The sequence below is a fragment of the Plecotus auritus genome (assembly GCF_963455305.1).
Source record: "Plecotus auritus genome assembly, chromosome: 6".
Lineage (NCBI taxonomy): Eukaryota > Metazoa > Chordata > Mammalia > Chiroptera > Vespertilionidae > Plecotus > Plecotus auritus.
Genome location: NC_137773.1, coordinates 32,680,655 through 32,693,170, shown reverse-complemented (window position 1 = coordinate 32,693,170; position 12,516 = coordinate 32,680,655). Strand labels below are relative to the sequence as shown.

The following is a 12,516-nucleotide window of genomic DNA, read 5'->3' as shown; positions in this document are numbered from 1 at the left end:
GCCAAACAGATTCCAAACCAGATTAGTCTCTGCCTGCTAGTTAAGGAGAGAACCATTAACCATTCTTGTTGAATACATACCAGGAATGGAAGGCTCTGCTCCAAATTCCCAAATGACCTCCATGACAACCCCTACCAGCACCAGCTGCAAACCCTACAGTTAGGGCCATAGGTTGACCAACCATCCTGATTTGCTGTGAATGTGTCAGCTTTAGCACTAAAAGTCCTATGTCCCAGGGTCAGGTGTTCACCTGTGCAGGGGAACTTCTAACCAGTGACCCTAAGCAGCCCTGGTGGCGAGGAGCAATCAAATGCTGTGGCAAGCCTCAAGAGTCAGGGGTGACCAGAGGCAGGAATGGGATAGCAGCCCTTTAGCTCCAAAGACAAGGATTTCTGAGAAGTGCTATCTGCCCCCAAGATTGCATTCCCAGCCAAACCAAAATGAGATCATGCCAGGGACACTCACCTCCTCCCACCCTCCGCCCCCACCCTTGCCCTCTTCTTCACCAAGAGGGCAGCAACACAATTTGGTGCTTAAATTCTCAAGATCGTGACAACCAGCCAAAAAAATAAGATAATAAATATTTCCTGAACACACTCCTTAGGTTATGAATTTCAGTTTTTAAAACCTCCCTGGACAGAGCTACCCACAAAGCTTTCAACTTCCCTACTGTTCACAAAACCCACATATAAGGCTTTTCACCTCTCCACATGCCTCTCCCCAGCCCCCCACCCCCATCCTGTTTGGGTCCTCTCCTGCTGAAAAGCATTCCCAAGCTGACTTCCTAAAATAAATGGGGCTGGTGGTTTCTCTAATTGCTCCTTCCCTCTCTTTGATGTTACACTGAGATTAGCTATGAGTCAAAGGCCCTTTTCTTCCCACTATTTGCTTTATACAGGAAGGCGTGAAGGAGAGGAAAGGAAGTCAGAATTCTGAGGGGGGTTGGAGACTTGGAGACTATCACTGCTTAGCCTCTGAGTCCCAGGGATAAACTGGGCCCCAGTTCAGTGGGGTTCTGGGGGTACACATGAGAACAAACATCCCCAGAGACTGTGAAAGAAAAGAGAGCATACGTCCAGGAAGGGCTGTCTTCACCTCCCTCACCACATCAACAAGAGCTTTCAGAGGATTTCCTCTTCTCTTATCGTGCCTGCAACTCGACTCCCTCAAATGGCAGCAGGAACAAGATTGTGAACAAGAGGCCAAGCCTGGGTCCTCCGCTTTGAAGCAAGACTGTCCTGGTGGAATCACGAGGGCAGTTCTGGTGGCGCCTGGGCAAAGGAGGCTGAGATGGGAGAAGGAGTGGCCGGCTGGAACCACCACAGGGATGGAAGATGACCCCAAGTTGAAAGCCTTAGCTTGTCTCTCTCCACCTGACCTTCAGCAAAGAGTTTACAGGCTCCCCTCCAGTTTGCAAATGGCCTCCCTCCGTTTTTCACGTGCAGGCCTGTTTTGTTTTTTCTCGCCCTCGGATAACATGAAAACACAGCAGAGGATATCCTGTCACAGAGTTTTCTTCCTTTAACAAAAACAAAAGGAAGTGCCCTGCCTCAGAAAGCACCTACTCCTGGAATTTCAGGGAGGCAGGGCCATGGGCAAAGGGAGGGCAACAGCCAGAGGGCCAGGTGACACCATGGATCTGTCCCTCCCAGCACCAGGCATGAAACCTGGCATAGAAACAGTGTTAAATCAAACATCTGTTGAGAAAAAGAAGAAATGGGAAAGGGGAAAGAGGAAAAAAAAAAAAGGGAGGGAGGGGGAGGAAGGGGAAATGGGTATAGGTGAACAAGGGAGCTAGCAGAATAGCACTGTGATTAAAAGTCTCGCTTGGATTTTGACTTCACTTACCAGCTATGTGACTAAAGGCAAATTACTTAACCGCTCTGTGTCTCTGTCTCAACAATAAAAGGAAGATAATAATGGTACTGTCTTAAAGACTTGTTATGAGGGTCAAATGAGATAGTACTTTTAAAGTGGTTAACAGTGCTCAGTTAAATTAGTTTTTATAATTATTAATTCTGAGCTGAAGTCAAGATTCTGATCATTTAATAAGAAACTCAAGTTCACCACATCAACAAAGCACAATGAGTTGGAGAGAGCTGGTTTCAAATCCCAACTCTATCCTTCACTACCTAATTGACCGTGGGTATGACTCATGTAACCCCTTTGGGCATCAGTTTCTTCAACTATAAAAGAAGGATCATAGATGAACGGCCCATTGGTGTTTACAAGAACTAAATGAAATAATGCATGTAAAATGATCAACACATGTTTGGCTTACTGTGAACATTACTGTGCAAGTTATGACAATTGTTACCTCTATCACAGGAGGGCAACTCAGTATCTTCAAAGTATGTGTGGCTGGGAAGAGATTAGGGGCATAGCTCTCCCAGCCATTTAACCAAGCCCCAAATTTCTGACCCTTGTTTCTAAGACTTTCAGGAGAGCCCCAATGCCTTCATGCTCACCTTCTCAATGCACCAAATCTTCAAATACTGATGTCATAGACAGCTGTGAGCAACAGCCTCAGAAGATACATAACAGCATGAAGAAGCAGCCACATTTTGATCCAAACTTTCTCTTTTCAACCTTTTTTGTTTTGTTTTTCCCCAAGGTCAAACCACAATTTAAAGTGGAGAGGAAAAGGGAAAACAGTATATCTCATTGATTCCAAACAATGAAGTTCCCTGAAGGTTCCACATTGTGCTTCCCAGGGGAGCCCTTGCACAGGCTGGCTACTCCTACCCTACACACAAGAGATGAATAGCAGGCCCATCTAGGACACACACACCAGTGAGGATGCAGACTAGTGGGCAGAGGAGGCAGGCCTGACCTTCCAGTTTTCCTTCAAGATCTGGCCCAAACAATGTTTCTTCAGTGAGGCCTACTCTAACCATCCTCATCAAGGTGGTGATGACCATTCCCTGCTTACTGGGTACCTCCACCCTCGCCCCTACCAGTCTATAGGACACCCATGCTTAGCCATGGTCCAGCTTCAGACCATGTGCTCCTTGGTAAAAGGGCTTCTATGCTCACAGTGCTCTCTGTGCCCATATTGTCTCCTGGCACACAGAGCAGCATGTTCACTGCCTCCTTATTTCCAACTCCAGATGCTGAGGATGAGGGCAGGGCTGTGAAAGGAGTAAAAGGCACAGGCAACACATATCACAGCCAACGGCCCTGCTGAGACTCGGGCCTGATGCTTGACACCCTACACGTGCAGAGGCATTCAACTGACTAACATTGAAATAGGAAAACATTTTTAACAACCTTATAATCCAATACTCAAAATCCCTGCGATGAGGTGATGACTGGGAAGAAGCAGAGTCACCCAGGCTTTTAATTCTTCCTTCACCCAGAGTTTGAACCAACAAGAGTTAAAGACTTTCTGCTCTGAGGTCTTATGGCCTCATGGTGAAGAATGTGGGTGCTGTAGTCAGGCAGGCATGAGTTGGAGGGTCATTCATCCACCTACTGGCCTTGTGACTCAGGCAAATCGCCTAACCTCTTTGGAACTTTGGTTTCCTCTCCAGTTACCAACTAAGTTGTTGTGAGGGTTAAATGAAAGGATGCTATAAAATGGTGGGCCCAAAGTGTGCAATACACTGAGCTAGTAGCTGGGTCTGAGTTTACCTGGACGTTCTCTTCAGTCACCTCAATTTCAGCCGTATAAATATAGTCAATCAGCTTACTCAGTGTCTGCCCATCCACGTCCTTGATTTCAATTTTCTTGGCTTTACTCTCAGACATGTCACCTACAGTTCAAAACAAAACAAAATGAACATGAACTTGGCACCTAGAGTATGCTTAACTTTCTCACAGGCCTCCTGCCCCATCTGGGTAACATAAAGCACTTGCCTGCACTCTGGAAGGTCATCCAGCTGACATCAGGTCACATCAACTTTGGGTCTGTGGTCATCCACAAACCCAACTTTAAGCATCCCCCACTCTATCTGTTGCGCATTTCCATTTTGAAGGCAAATCTGTGCACAATAATTCATTCAACCAACATTTACTGTAAACTTCTACACAGTAGACCAGAAGAAGTGAAAAAAGTATGCACCTGTCCTCAAAGAACACATGTTCTAGTCTAGTAGAGCAGACTTATAAAAATACATCTAAACAGAGGTGATAAGAGCAAGCAGAGGTCTAGCAGAGTAACCATAACAACAACAACAACAATTTTAAAAAGTAACATTTACTGCTAACTATGGCCAAGCACTGTTTTAGGCACTTTTCCTATGATGTTTATTAATATTACCCCCATTTTACAGATGAAGAAACTGAGGCAAATCTAGAAAGGGGCCAGGCTGGGATTGAAACCAAGGATTCTGACGCTAGAGCCTATTCTTGTAATCAATATACTACACTAAATCCCAAGAATGCAGAAGATAGAACAAGAAACCCTGCCCAGGGAAGCCAGGAAGGCATCCAAGTAGGTCACTATTGAGCTGGGTATTAGAGAATAGAGTGTTCCACAGGCACCAAAGGTGAGGAAAGACAAGCTGGATGCAGCAACCATAAGTGTAAAGATAGGAAAATGCCAAAGGAAAATATTGGGAGCAGTAAGAGGCTGGTATGGCTTGTACCTAGGGTAACAGTGAGGAAGGAAGCTGAAGAACTAGGTAGGAGCCAGGACTTGTAACTTACAGAACCCTGTAAGCAATGCAAATGAATTTTGACTTTATGCTAAGAGTAGTGCCATTAGAAGGTTTTAAGGAGGGGAATGACATCAATAGATGGATGTTTCTGAATGAAACTTGGGATGTATTGTTGAAGCTGGATCAGAGGCAGGGAGAACATTTGGAAGACCCTCATAATAATCCATGAAAGAGGACCTAGGCCTGTGAACTAGGGCAGCAGCAGCACCACATTTGCACAGTCCTGAGGCCCTTTACTTTGTCCTGCCCTCTCTATACAGCACAGAGGTCTGTCTAGAGCAGCCGTGGGCAAACTACGGCCCGCGGGCAGGATCCGGCCCGCGGAGCCGAAAGAGCAGAGGGTTCTCTTCCTCTCCCCTCCGCTCCTTTACTTCGAATTTATATTAGTTCACACAAACACTCCATCCATGCTTTTGTTCTGGCCCTCCGGTCCAGTTTAAGAACCCATTGTGGCCCTCGAGTCAAAAAGTTTGCCCACCCCTGGTAGAGCCAGGGTCATCCCACAAGGGCTGCTGGTTTCAGAAAGAAAAGGCAGGCAAGACGTGTGTCTTTGTAGAATGAAATAAAGGGCAACCTGACTGCAAGAAACAGGGATTCAGAAGCCCTCATGAGAGTGTGAAAACAGAACTGGGAGGTTGTCTTTTCTCTGTGGAATTTGTACACTGGAGCCAAGACAATAAGTACAGTACAGCATGTGGGTACTGACACCTACCTCCATGCTGCATAGGCTGCACAGGATTCCTCCCCCAATGCCGTTCCCACCCTGACAGAGTTCTAGATATGAATGACTCTGGAACAGGGAGGGAAGGGGGAAACCATTCCAAACCCTGCCCGCTCCCTTCACTGCCGGATCAGGCAGACCGGGGACCCTCCATGTTGTTCTCTCTTCTCTCTGACTGCTTGTGGAAGCCAGTCAAAAGGCCTCAGCACCAAGAGCCCTGAGGCAGGGCAAAGAAGCAAAGAGGAAACGGAAAAGATTATGGCTTTCTCCTCTACCCATAAGATAGGTGCTCACAATCTCTCTCCAGTTTACTCCTGCACAAGACTTGACTGGGGCAGGGATGAACCTGCACCCAAGATACGTGCCCTTGACTGGGAATCAAACCTCAACCTTTTGGTCCATGGGCTGATGCTCTAACCACTGAGCAAAACAAGCCAGGGCAAGAGCAACCTATTTTTAGACAAGACTACTGTACCCCTCATCCTCAAATCTGGGTCTCCTAAGCCAGAAGATGCCTGGCTTTGATGTGATTTGTTAAGGACAGGAAAAAGAAACCCTATGTCACTGTAAGCTTCAGCCCAGAGGAAATGACTAAAAGACAGGTCACATGGAAGATAAGACCATTCCTCCTTAATCCCAAGCAGCCTCTGATGCCTCCAATCTTTTTTTCTGAGCTATTCTACCTAATCCCTGACTCCTCAGGGGCAAAACCCTCAGGAACCAGACCCTATCTACTACTACTACTACTACTACTATTACTACTACTACTACTATTACTACTCTACAACTTCACTCTAGTCTTCTTTGTCCAAGGGAAGGATTCAGTTCCCTAGTGCTCCCTCCCTCCTACCCACACTGCCTTGGATTAAGGCTTGTTGAGCTGCATGTTACCATGAAGATCTTCAAAGGCATCAATACATCATGCAAACAGAACACCAACAAGGGTCAGGGCTGGCAGAGTCTGGCAGATGAAAGGATGGAAACAGAGGTTCTGTGGAATGTATGCATGCCTGGGAGGTGAGTAAGGGACCTGGGCCATCATTGTTCTGCTTTATGATGGTCTGTGTCCACTCAAATTCTAAGCCCTTGCCTCTTACCCCAGCACATTCCTGTCTCTCCTCCCTATTTCTACTCACCAAAGACACTAGCTAAACATCAGCCTACATCTAGTAAAAACTGGATGGCAACTCTTCTTTAAAAGACAAAATCAGACCAGCTGGCGTGGCTCAGTGGTTAAGCATGGGCCTATGAACCAGGAGGTCATGGTTTGATTCCCGGTCACAGCACATGCCCAGGTTGGGGGCTTGATCCCCAGTGTGGGGTGTGCAGGAGGCACCCAATCAATGATTCTCTCTCATAATTGATGTTTCTATCTCTTTCTCCCTCTTCCTTCCTCTCTAAAATCAATTAGAATATATATATAAAACAAAAATAATCTATAATCAGCCTCTGCATATAGAACCAGGACAGGACAGTTCACTCCAGGGGCTGCATTTGGGATGGGAGCCCAAATGTCTTGCAGCTATGATGATGGGTGTACGACCCTGAGCCTGAGGTCTTTAGATCTCAAGTCCTTTAACACCGTAAAATGGAGTTGTTTTTAAAGTATTTAGATGATTATATGGAGTACAAATACCCATAGTAAAGGTCATGATAAAAAGAGGAAAAAAAAAAAACTAACTAGGCTATTTTGGGGAAATGAGCTTCCCCTGGGATAGAGGTCCTAGATGGGGAAGTGGATGAAAGGGCGCAGATCTTAAAGATTCCATACTTACAGAGAAAAGATGGGCAGAACACAGCACTACTGGCCTCTCCAATCACACTATGCAAAAGAAGTAGAGGACCATTAAGCTGTCCATCCCAGATCTTTCCACAGACTGGCTGCCTTTGGACACTTCTATGGGCATTCAGACCTCAGTTTCACATTTATGCAAAACTAGAGGCCTGATGCATGAAGATTCATGCAAGAATGGGCCTTCCTTCCCCTGGCTGCCGGCACCACCTTCGCTCCACCTGAGCCTCCTTTCCGCCTTCCCACGCTGCACAGAGGCCCAGAGCAGCTGGGGTGGTGCAGAATGCCTGCATCATCGCCATGGTGACGATGCAAGCATCCCGCCCCGCCCCCTGCCGCTGGGAGCCTGTATATGCAAATTAACCCACCATCTTTGTTGGGTTAATTTGCATATTCACTCCTGACTGGCTGCTGGGCATCGCAAAGGTATGGTCAATTTGCATATTTCTCTTTTATTAGTGTAGATTATTGTGAGCAGGACATGGTCAAGGAGCAGAGTTGGTATTGGAACTACCACAGGACAGCTGGGCAATATAAACTCAGAGGACAAAAAATAAAATAAAATAACTTTAAGCCTGAATAAAAGATTATAATCACATCAATCAAGTCAGAAGAAAGTCACATGTATTTTATTTTCTTTTTGACCTTAAAGATGATGACAGAAATGGACTCTGCATGAGTCAGGTGGGCCTTTTCATTACTAATTTTATACATTTTAAAGCTGAACCTGATAATTCCAACAAAATTTTGCAATGTTACTTTTTTTGTACCTGTTTACCAAGCTTTAAGCAAAACCAGCCTCAAAAAAATACATAAATCTCATTTTTGCTGATGAAGCATAAGCTTGTTCAACTGTCCTAGAGTTGCAGAGTTGCAGAATGTCTCACAAGTCTTCCAAATGTGGACACCCTTCAACCAAGTATTTCTTTTTTTTTTTTTTTTTTTTAAATACATTTTATTGATATTTTACAGAGAGGAAGGGAGAGGGATAGAGAGTTAGAAACATCGATGAGAGAGAAACATCGATCAGCTGCCTCCTGCACACCTCCCACTGGGGATGTGCCCGCAACCAAGGTACATGCCCTTCACCGGAATCGAACCCAGGACCCTTCAGTCCGCAGGCCGACGCTCTGTCCACTGAGCCACACCAGTTAGGGCACAACCAAGTATTTCTTATTCTTGGGATATATTCTAAGGAAATAATCAGGAATACAAATAAACATTAAGATGCAAGGATACCCATTATGGTATTTACAGCAGCAAAACATTAGAAAGAACTATAATTTCCAACCAGTAAGGAAATGCATTTTCTTTTTTTTTTTTTTTTTTTTTTTTTTTTTTTAAATATATTTTATTGATATTTTACAGAGAGGAAGGGAGAGAGGGATAGAGAGCTAGAAACATCGATGAGAGAGAAACATCGATCAGCTGCCTCCTGCACACCTCCCACTGGGGATGTGCCCGCAACCAAGGTACATGCCCTTGACCGGAATCGAACCCGGGACCCTTCAGTCCGCAGGCCGACGCTCTATCCACTGAGCCAAACCGGTTTCGGCAGGAAATGCATTTTCAATTAGGATACTTATGATGGAATCTTAAGATGCCATTAAAATTATGAGATAGATGTGATTTAGCTAACATGAAAAGATATTCACAAAATTCTGTTAAGTTCAATTAAGCAAATTTTCATTGAGCACTTGCTATATAGAAGATTGTGCTAGGCAGTGAGGATATAGCAGTAAATTTAAAAGGTACAGTTCTTACCCTCAAAAAGCTTATAACTGAACTGGGAAGTCAAATATTGAAGAAATAATGAGATTAGTAATACTAAAGAGAAGCATAGGGTACCACAAGTAAACCAAAGGGATTTAACCTAATCCAAGGGGATCATGGAAGGCCTTCCTGAGGAAATGATGCTTAAGTGGTAATGAAGGATGAATAGGAGTTAGGCAGGCAAAGAGGCGGGGAAGAAGAACATTTCAGGAAGGTGAACACACATCAAGAAAGGCTATTCAACTCTGTATATATAAAATGAACTCATAAAATATATTTCGTATCTATGTATTCATAAATACATATAAATACATATATATTTATAAATACAAAATCTGAAAGAATATAAATTATAATCTTATCTAGATGTGGTATTACATGTAATTTTTAATTATTTACTTGCTCACATTTTCTAATTTTTTTCTGCAATGAACATATGTGATTATTGGGTGGATAGATGAATTGATATATGGATGGCAACCAGATTCAATGAAAGGCTTTGACTGGCATCACATTAGATTACTTTCTTCTCTTTGTTATTATTATTTTTAATCCTCACCCAAGGTCATGCTTCCATTGATTTGAAAGAGAGAGGAAAAAAGAGGGAGGGAGGAAGAGAGGGAGGAAAGAAAAGAGGGAGGGAGGGAGAGAGAGAGAGAGAGAGAGAGAGAGAGAGAGAGAGAGAGAGAGAGATGAGAGTGAAACATCGATCAATTGGTTGCCTCCTGCACACACCCTGACCTAGAATTGAACCCGCAATCCTTCGGTATATAGGACAACTCTCTAACCAACTGAGTCATACCAGCCAGGGCAATTGCTTTCTTCTCTGATTCTTTCCTCCCATTCAATTATTAGAATCTAAGACTACCCCAAAAGCATCTTTCCTGTCCATTTCTAAAATCATTTTCATTTTGCTTAAGCACTTTCATTACCCGAGAGCAAGTTCATTAGCAAAAAGTGGAGCCAACTCGAAAGTTATGCAATTCCCAAAAGATTCTTATCACAACATTGGACTTTCCAAAACACACACACACACACACACACACACACACACACACACACAAAGAATGACTGACAGATATTTATTGAAATTTTGGCTAAATATTTATTGCAGACAAAATGAATTATATTTTAAAAAGGAGATTGATGAAAGAGAAGGGAAAAAATTAAAACATTACTACTAGGGTTTAAGATTACTCTAAAAGGAATGTGGCTCAAAATGTCCAAGTAATGAAATTATCTAGTTTTGCAGGCTACACTGTGAAATTCCTAGCCTAAGGTTCAAAGTGATGTAAGAGTGGCTTGATCCACTTAGCAGAGACAAAGCTCTGAGCTGAGACCAGCTCCTTCACATGATGAGCCATGGGGGACACACATGTGAGGAACTCTCAAAATGTTAAGTGCCAAGTTTTCCCCAACAGGAGCCACTCTTGCCCTGGAGAGGCTGTGTACTGTATTAGGGAAAGGTCAGAGCCTATTCAAGCAAAAATGTGCTTGCACGCATCCATTCTTAGCAAACATTTCATTCTTTTGATCATTACTTATGAACTGTGTCAGGCCCTATGGTTGGCACTGAGGCTTCAACAGTGACAAGACATGGTCCCCAAGTGTACAAAGCTCACAATCAAATGTGAGAGACATTTCATTCATTCATTTAAAAAACATGAGTCCTACTGTGTACCAGGTACTCAGGATATAGTAACAAGTCCAACAAGATCCCTAACTTTGTAGAGTTTATAGTCTAATGAGGAGAGAGAGGTAAAAACTATAAACAACTAACCAACATGATTTTCAGATAGTGATAAATGTGATAAAAAAATAGAGTTAAGTTATGGGATAGAAAAGAGACTTAATGGGGAACTATAGGTAGGGTGGTCAGAGGAGACCTCCAGGAAGCAGAGGCCTTTGAGCTGTAAACTGGAGGATGAGGAGCAGCCAACATTCGAGATGCCAGAGCACAGGCACTGCAGACACCAGGAAACAGACGCACTCAGAGGAAGCACAGAGAACTTGATGAGCGTGGGGGAGGGACATTGATCCAGTCCCTGTCTCACCCAGCCCGGTGGGCCTTCAGTCAGCAGTGATCTACAGAGCACTACACATACCTAGTTCAGGGAAGGTGATGTGTGGCTCTACACACCAGAAGCTCGACACATAGGTTCAAGGAATTCTATGTGAACAAGAATGGGCAAGCGAACAGTTGGGCAAGGGCAAGGCTACCTGGCATGCTCAGGGAAGAGGCACTCCCTGGAAAGTAGGCAAAGATGCTGAGAATGAATGACCGATAGTGAATATTCCTGTCTTACTCTCCCCAGGTCCCACTATCACCTCTCCCAGAGGAGGCCCATGACAGCATTGGGCCAGCCATCAAGAAGTCAAGTTGCACTCATTCTCTGGGTAACCTTGGGCAAGTCCCTTCCCTTCTTTCTGCTTCAGTGTTCCCCATCTGCAAAATGAGAGATCAGAAGGCCTAGAGATGAGCCCATAAGTTTATGTTTTTCACAAGCTTCCCACATGATCATGATTCATGCCAAAGTTTGAGAACTAATGGACTACAGGAATTCTACTCTCTGCCTCATGGTGGACAAGGGGCTGCATGCTCAACTGGCCTGGCTGAGATTATGTTTTCAACAAGTCCTCCATGGTGCAAAGCACAGTATCTGGCACACAGAAGCTCAAGGTGGGTGTCACAGCCTTCTCTTTCCTCCCTTCCCTCATTCCATCACCCTCAATTTTGTCCCAATTACTGTGGGTTATTGTTTCCCTTCACCATACCTGTGAACATTGCACAGAAGTAGGGGCTGCAGGCTGCCAGGACCACACGGTGGGCTTCTATCTCGACATCTTCTGCCACAATCATCACATCACACAACAGCTTCTTACTGTAAGACACCAGTGAGGGGACAAGATGAATCACAGCACCAACACCCACCCCTGTCATACAAGGGTATTTTTCCTCCCACCCATTTCCATGCTATCACCATATAAGGCTGTCATAGAGACCTGCCCTATCTTGAGTTAAGCAGCGGGATGAACTCATAGACTTTTCCAAGTCCCCAGTAAGCCTGACATTCAGGCGTTCCGAAGGCACACAGAGTGATCCAACTTGTCTGGGGCTGCAAATTCAGAGTTCCTTCATGTGTCTTCACTTCTCTGCTCCCCACTCCATCAGCCTGGACTGAGACAGGAGTATGGCAGCTCAGGGAGCAGTGGGAAAAGCCTGGGGCTGTCAATCAAGTGACTGAGTGAATGCAGAGGGGCATAGCACACCATTGTGGTGTGCCACCAGCGAGAACAAGTATTAACAATTCCCCAAGAAATCCACTGCCTGAGTAATACTGTTAAGAGGCCAGCCAGATTTGGAGGACTCGCATATTTCTCCTCCCACTCAGGTTCAACACTATCACCAAGAAGGCTCTGCCTGCATACTATGCTCCCTAAAGACCCTGTGCAAACGCTAATCATTGCAATTATTAAGAATACTGTAACTACCTTTTTACTTATTTGTCACTCCCACTACACTGTGGACTCTGAAAGGGACGTGTCTTAGTAACTCTTAGACACCTGGC

The 12,516-nt window shown here is 44.6% G+C and overlaps 1 protein-coding gene across 5 annotated transcripts in view; it reads right to left on the bottom strand.

The window, feature by feature from the left end:
• Nucleotides 1-12,516, bottom strand: part of KLHL3 (kelch like family member 3) — a 112,658-nt gene that overhangs the window by 74,838 nt on the left and 25,304 nt on the right. For 4 of the 5 annotated variants that reach the window (XM_080675818.1, XM_080675817.1, XM_080675820.1 and 1 more), the window contains 2 exons: nucleotides 11,723-11,829; nucleotides 3,634-3,755 (listed from right to left, as the gene is read on the bottom strand). In XM_080675818.1, coding sequence (XP_080531944.1) covers nucleotides 3,634-3,755; nucleotides 11,723-11,829 — 229 coding nt within the window. Of the gene's footprint in view, nucleotides 1-3,633; nucleotides 3,756-11,722; nucleotides 11,830-12,516 lie in introns of those variants that run through there. The other variant, XM_080675821.1, reaches the window with a different exon arrangement.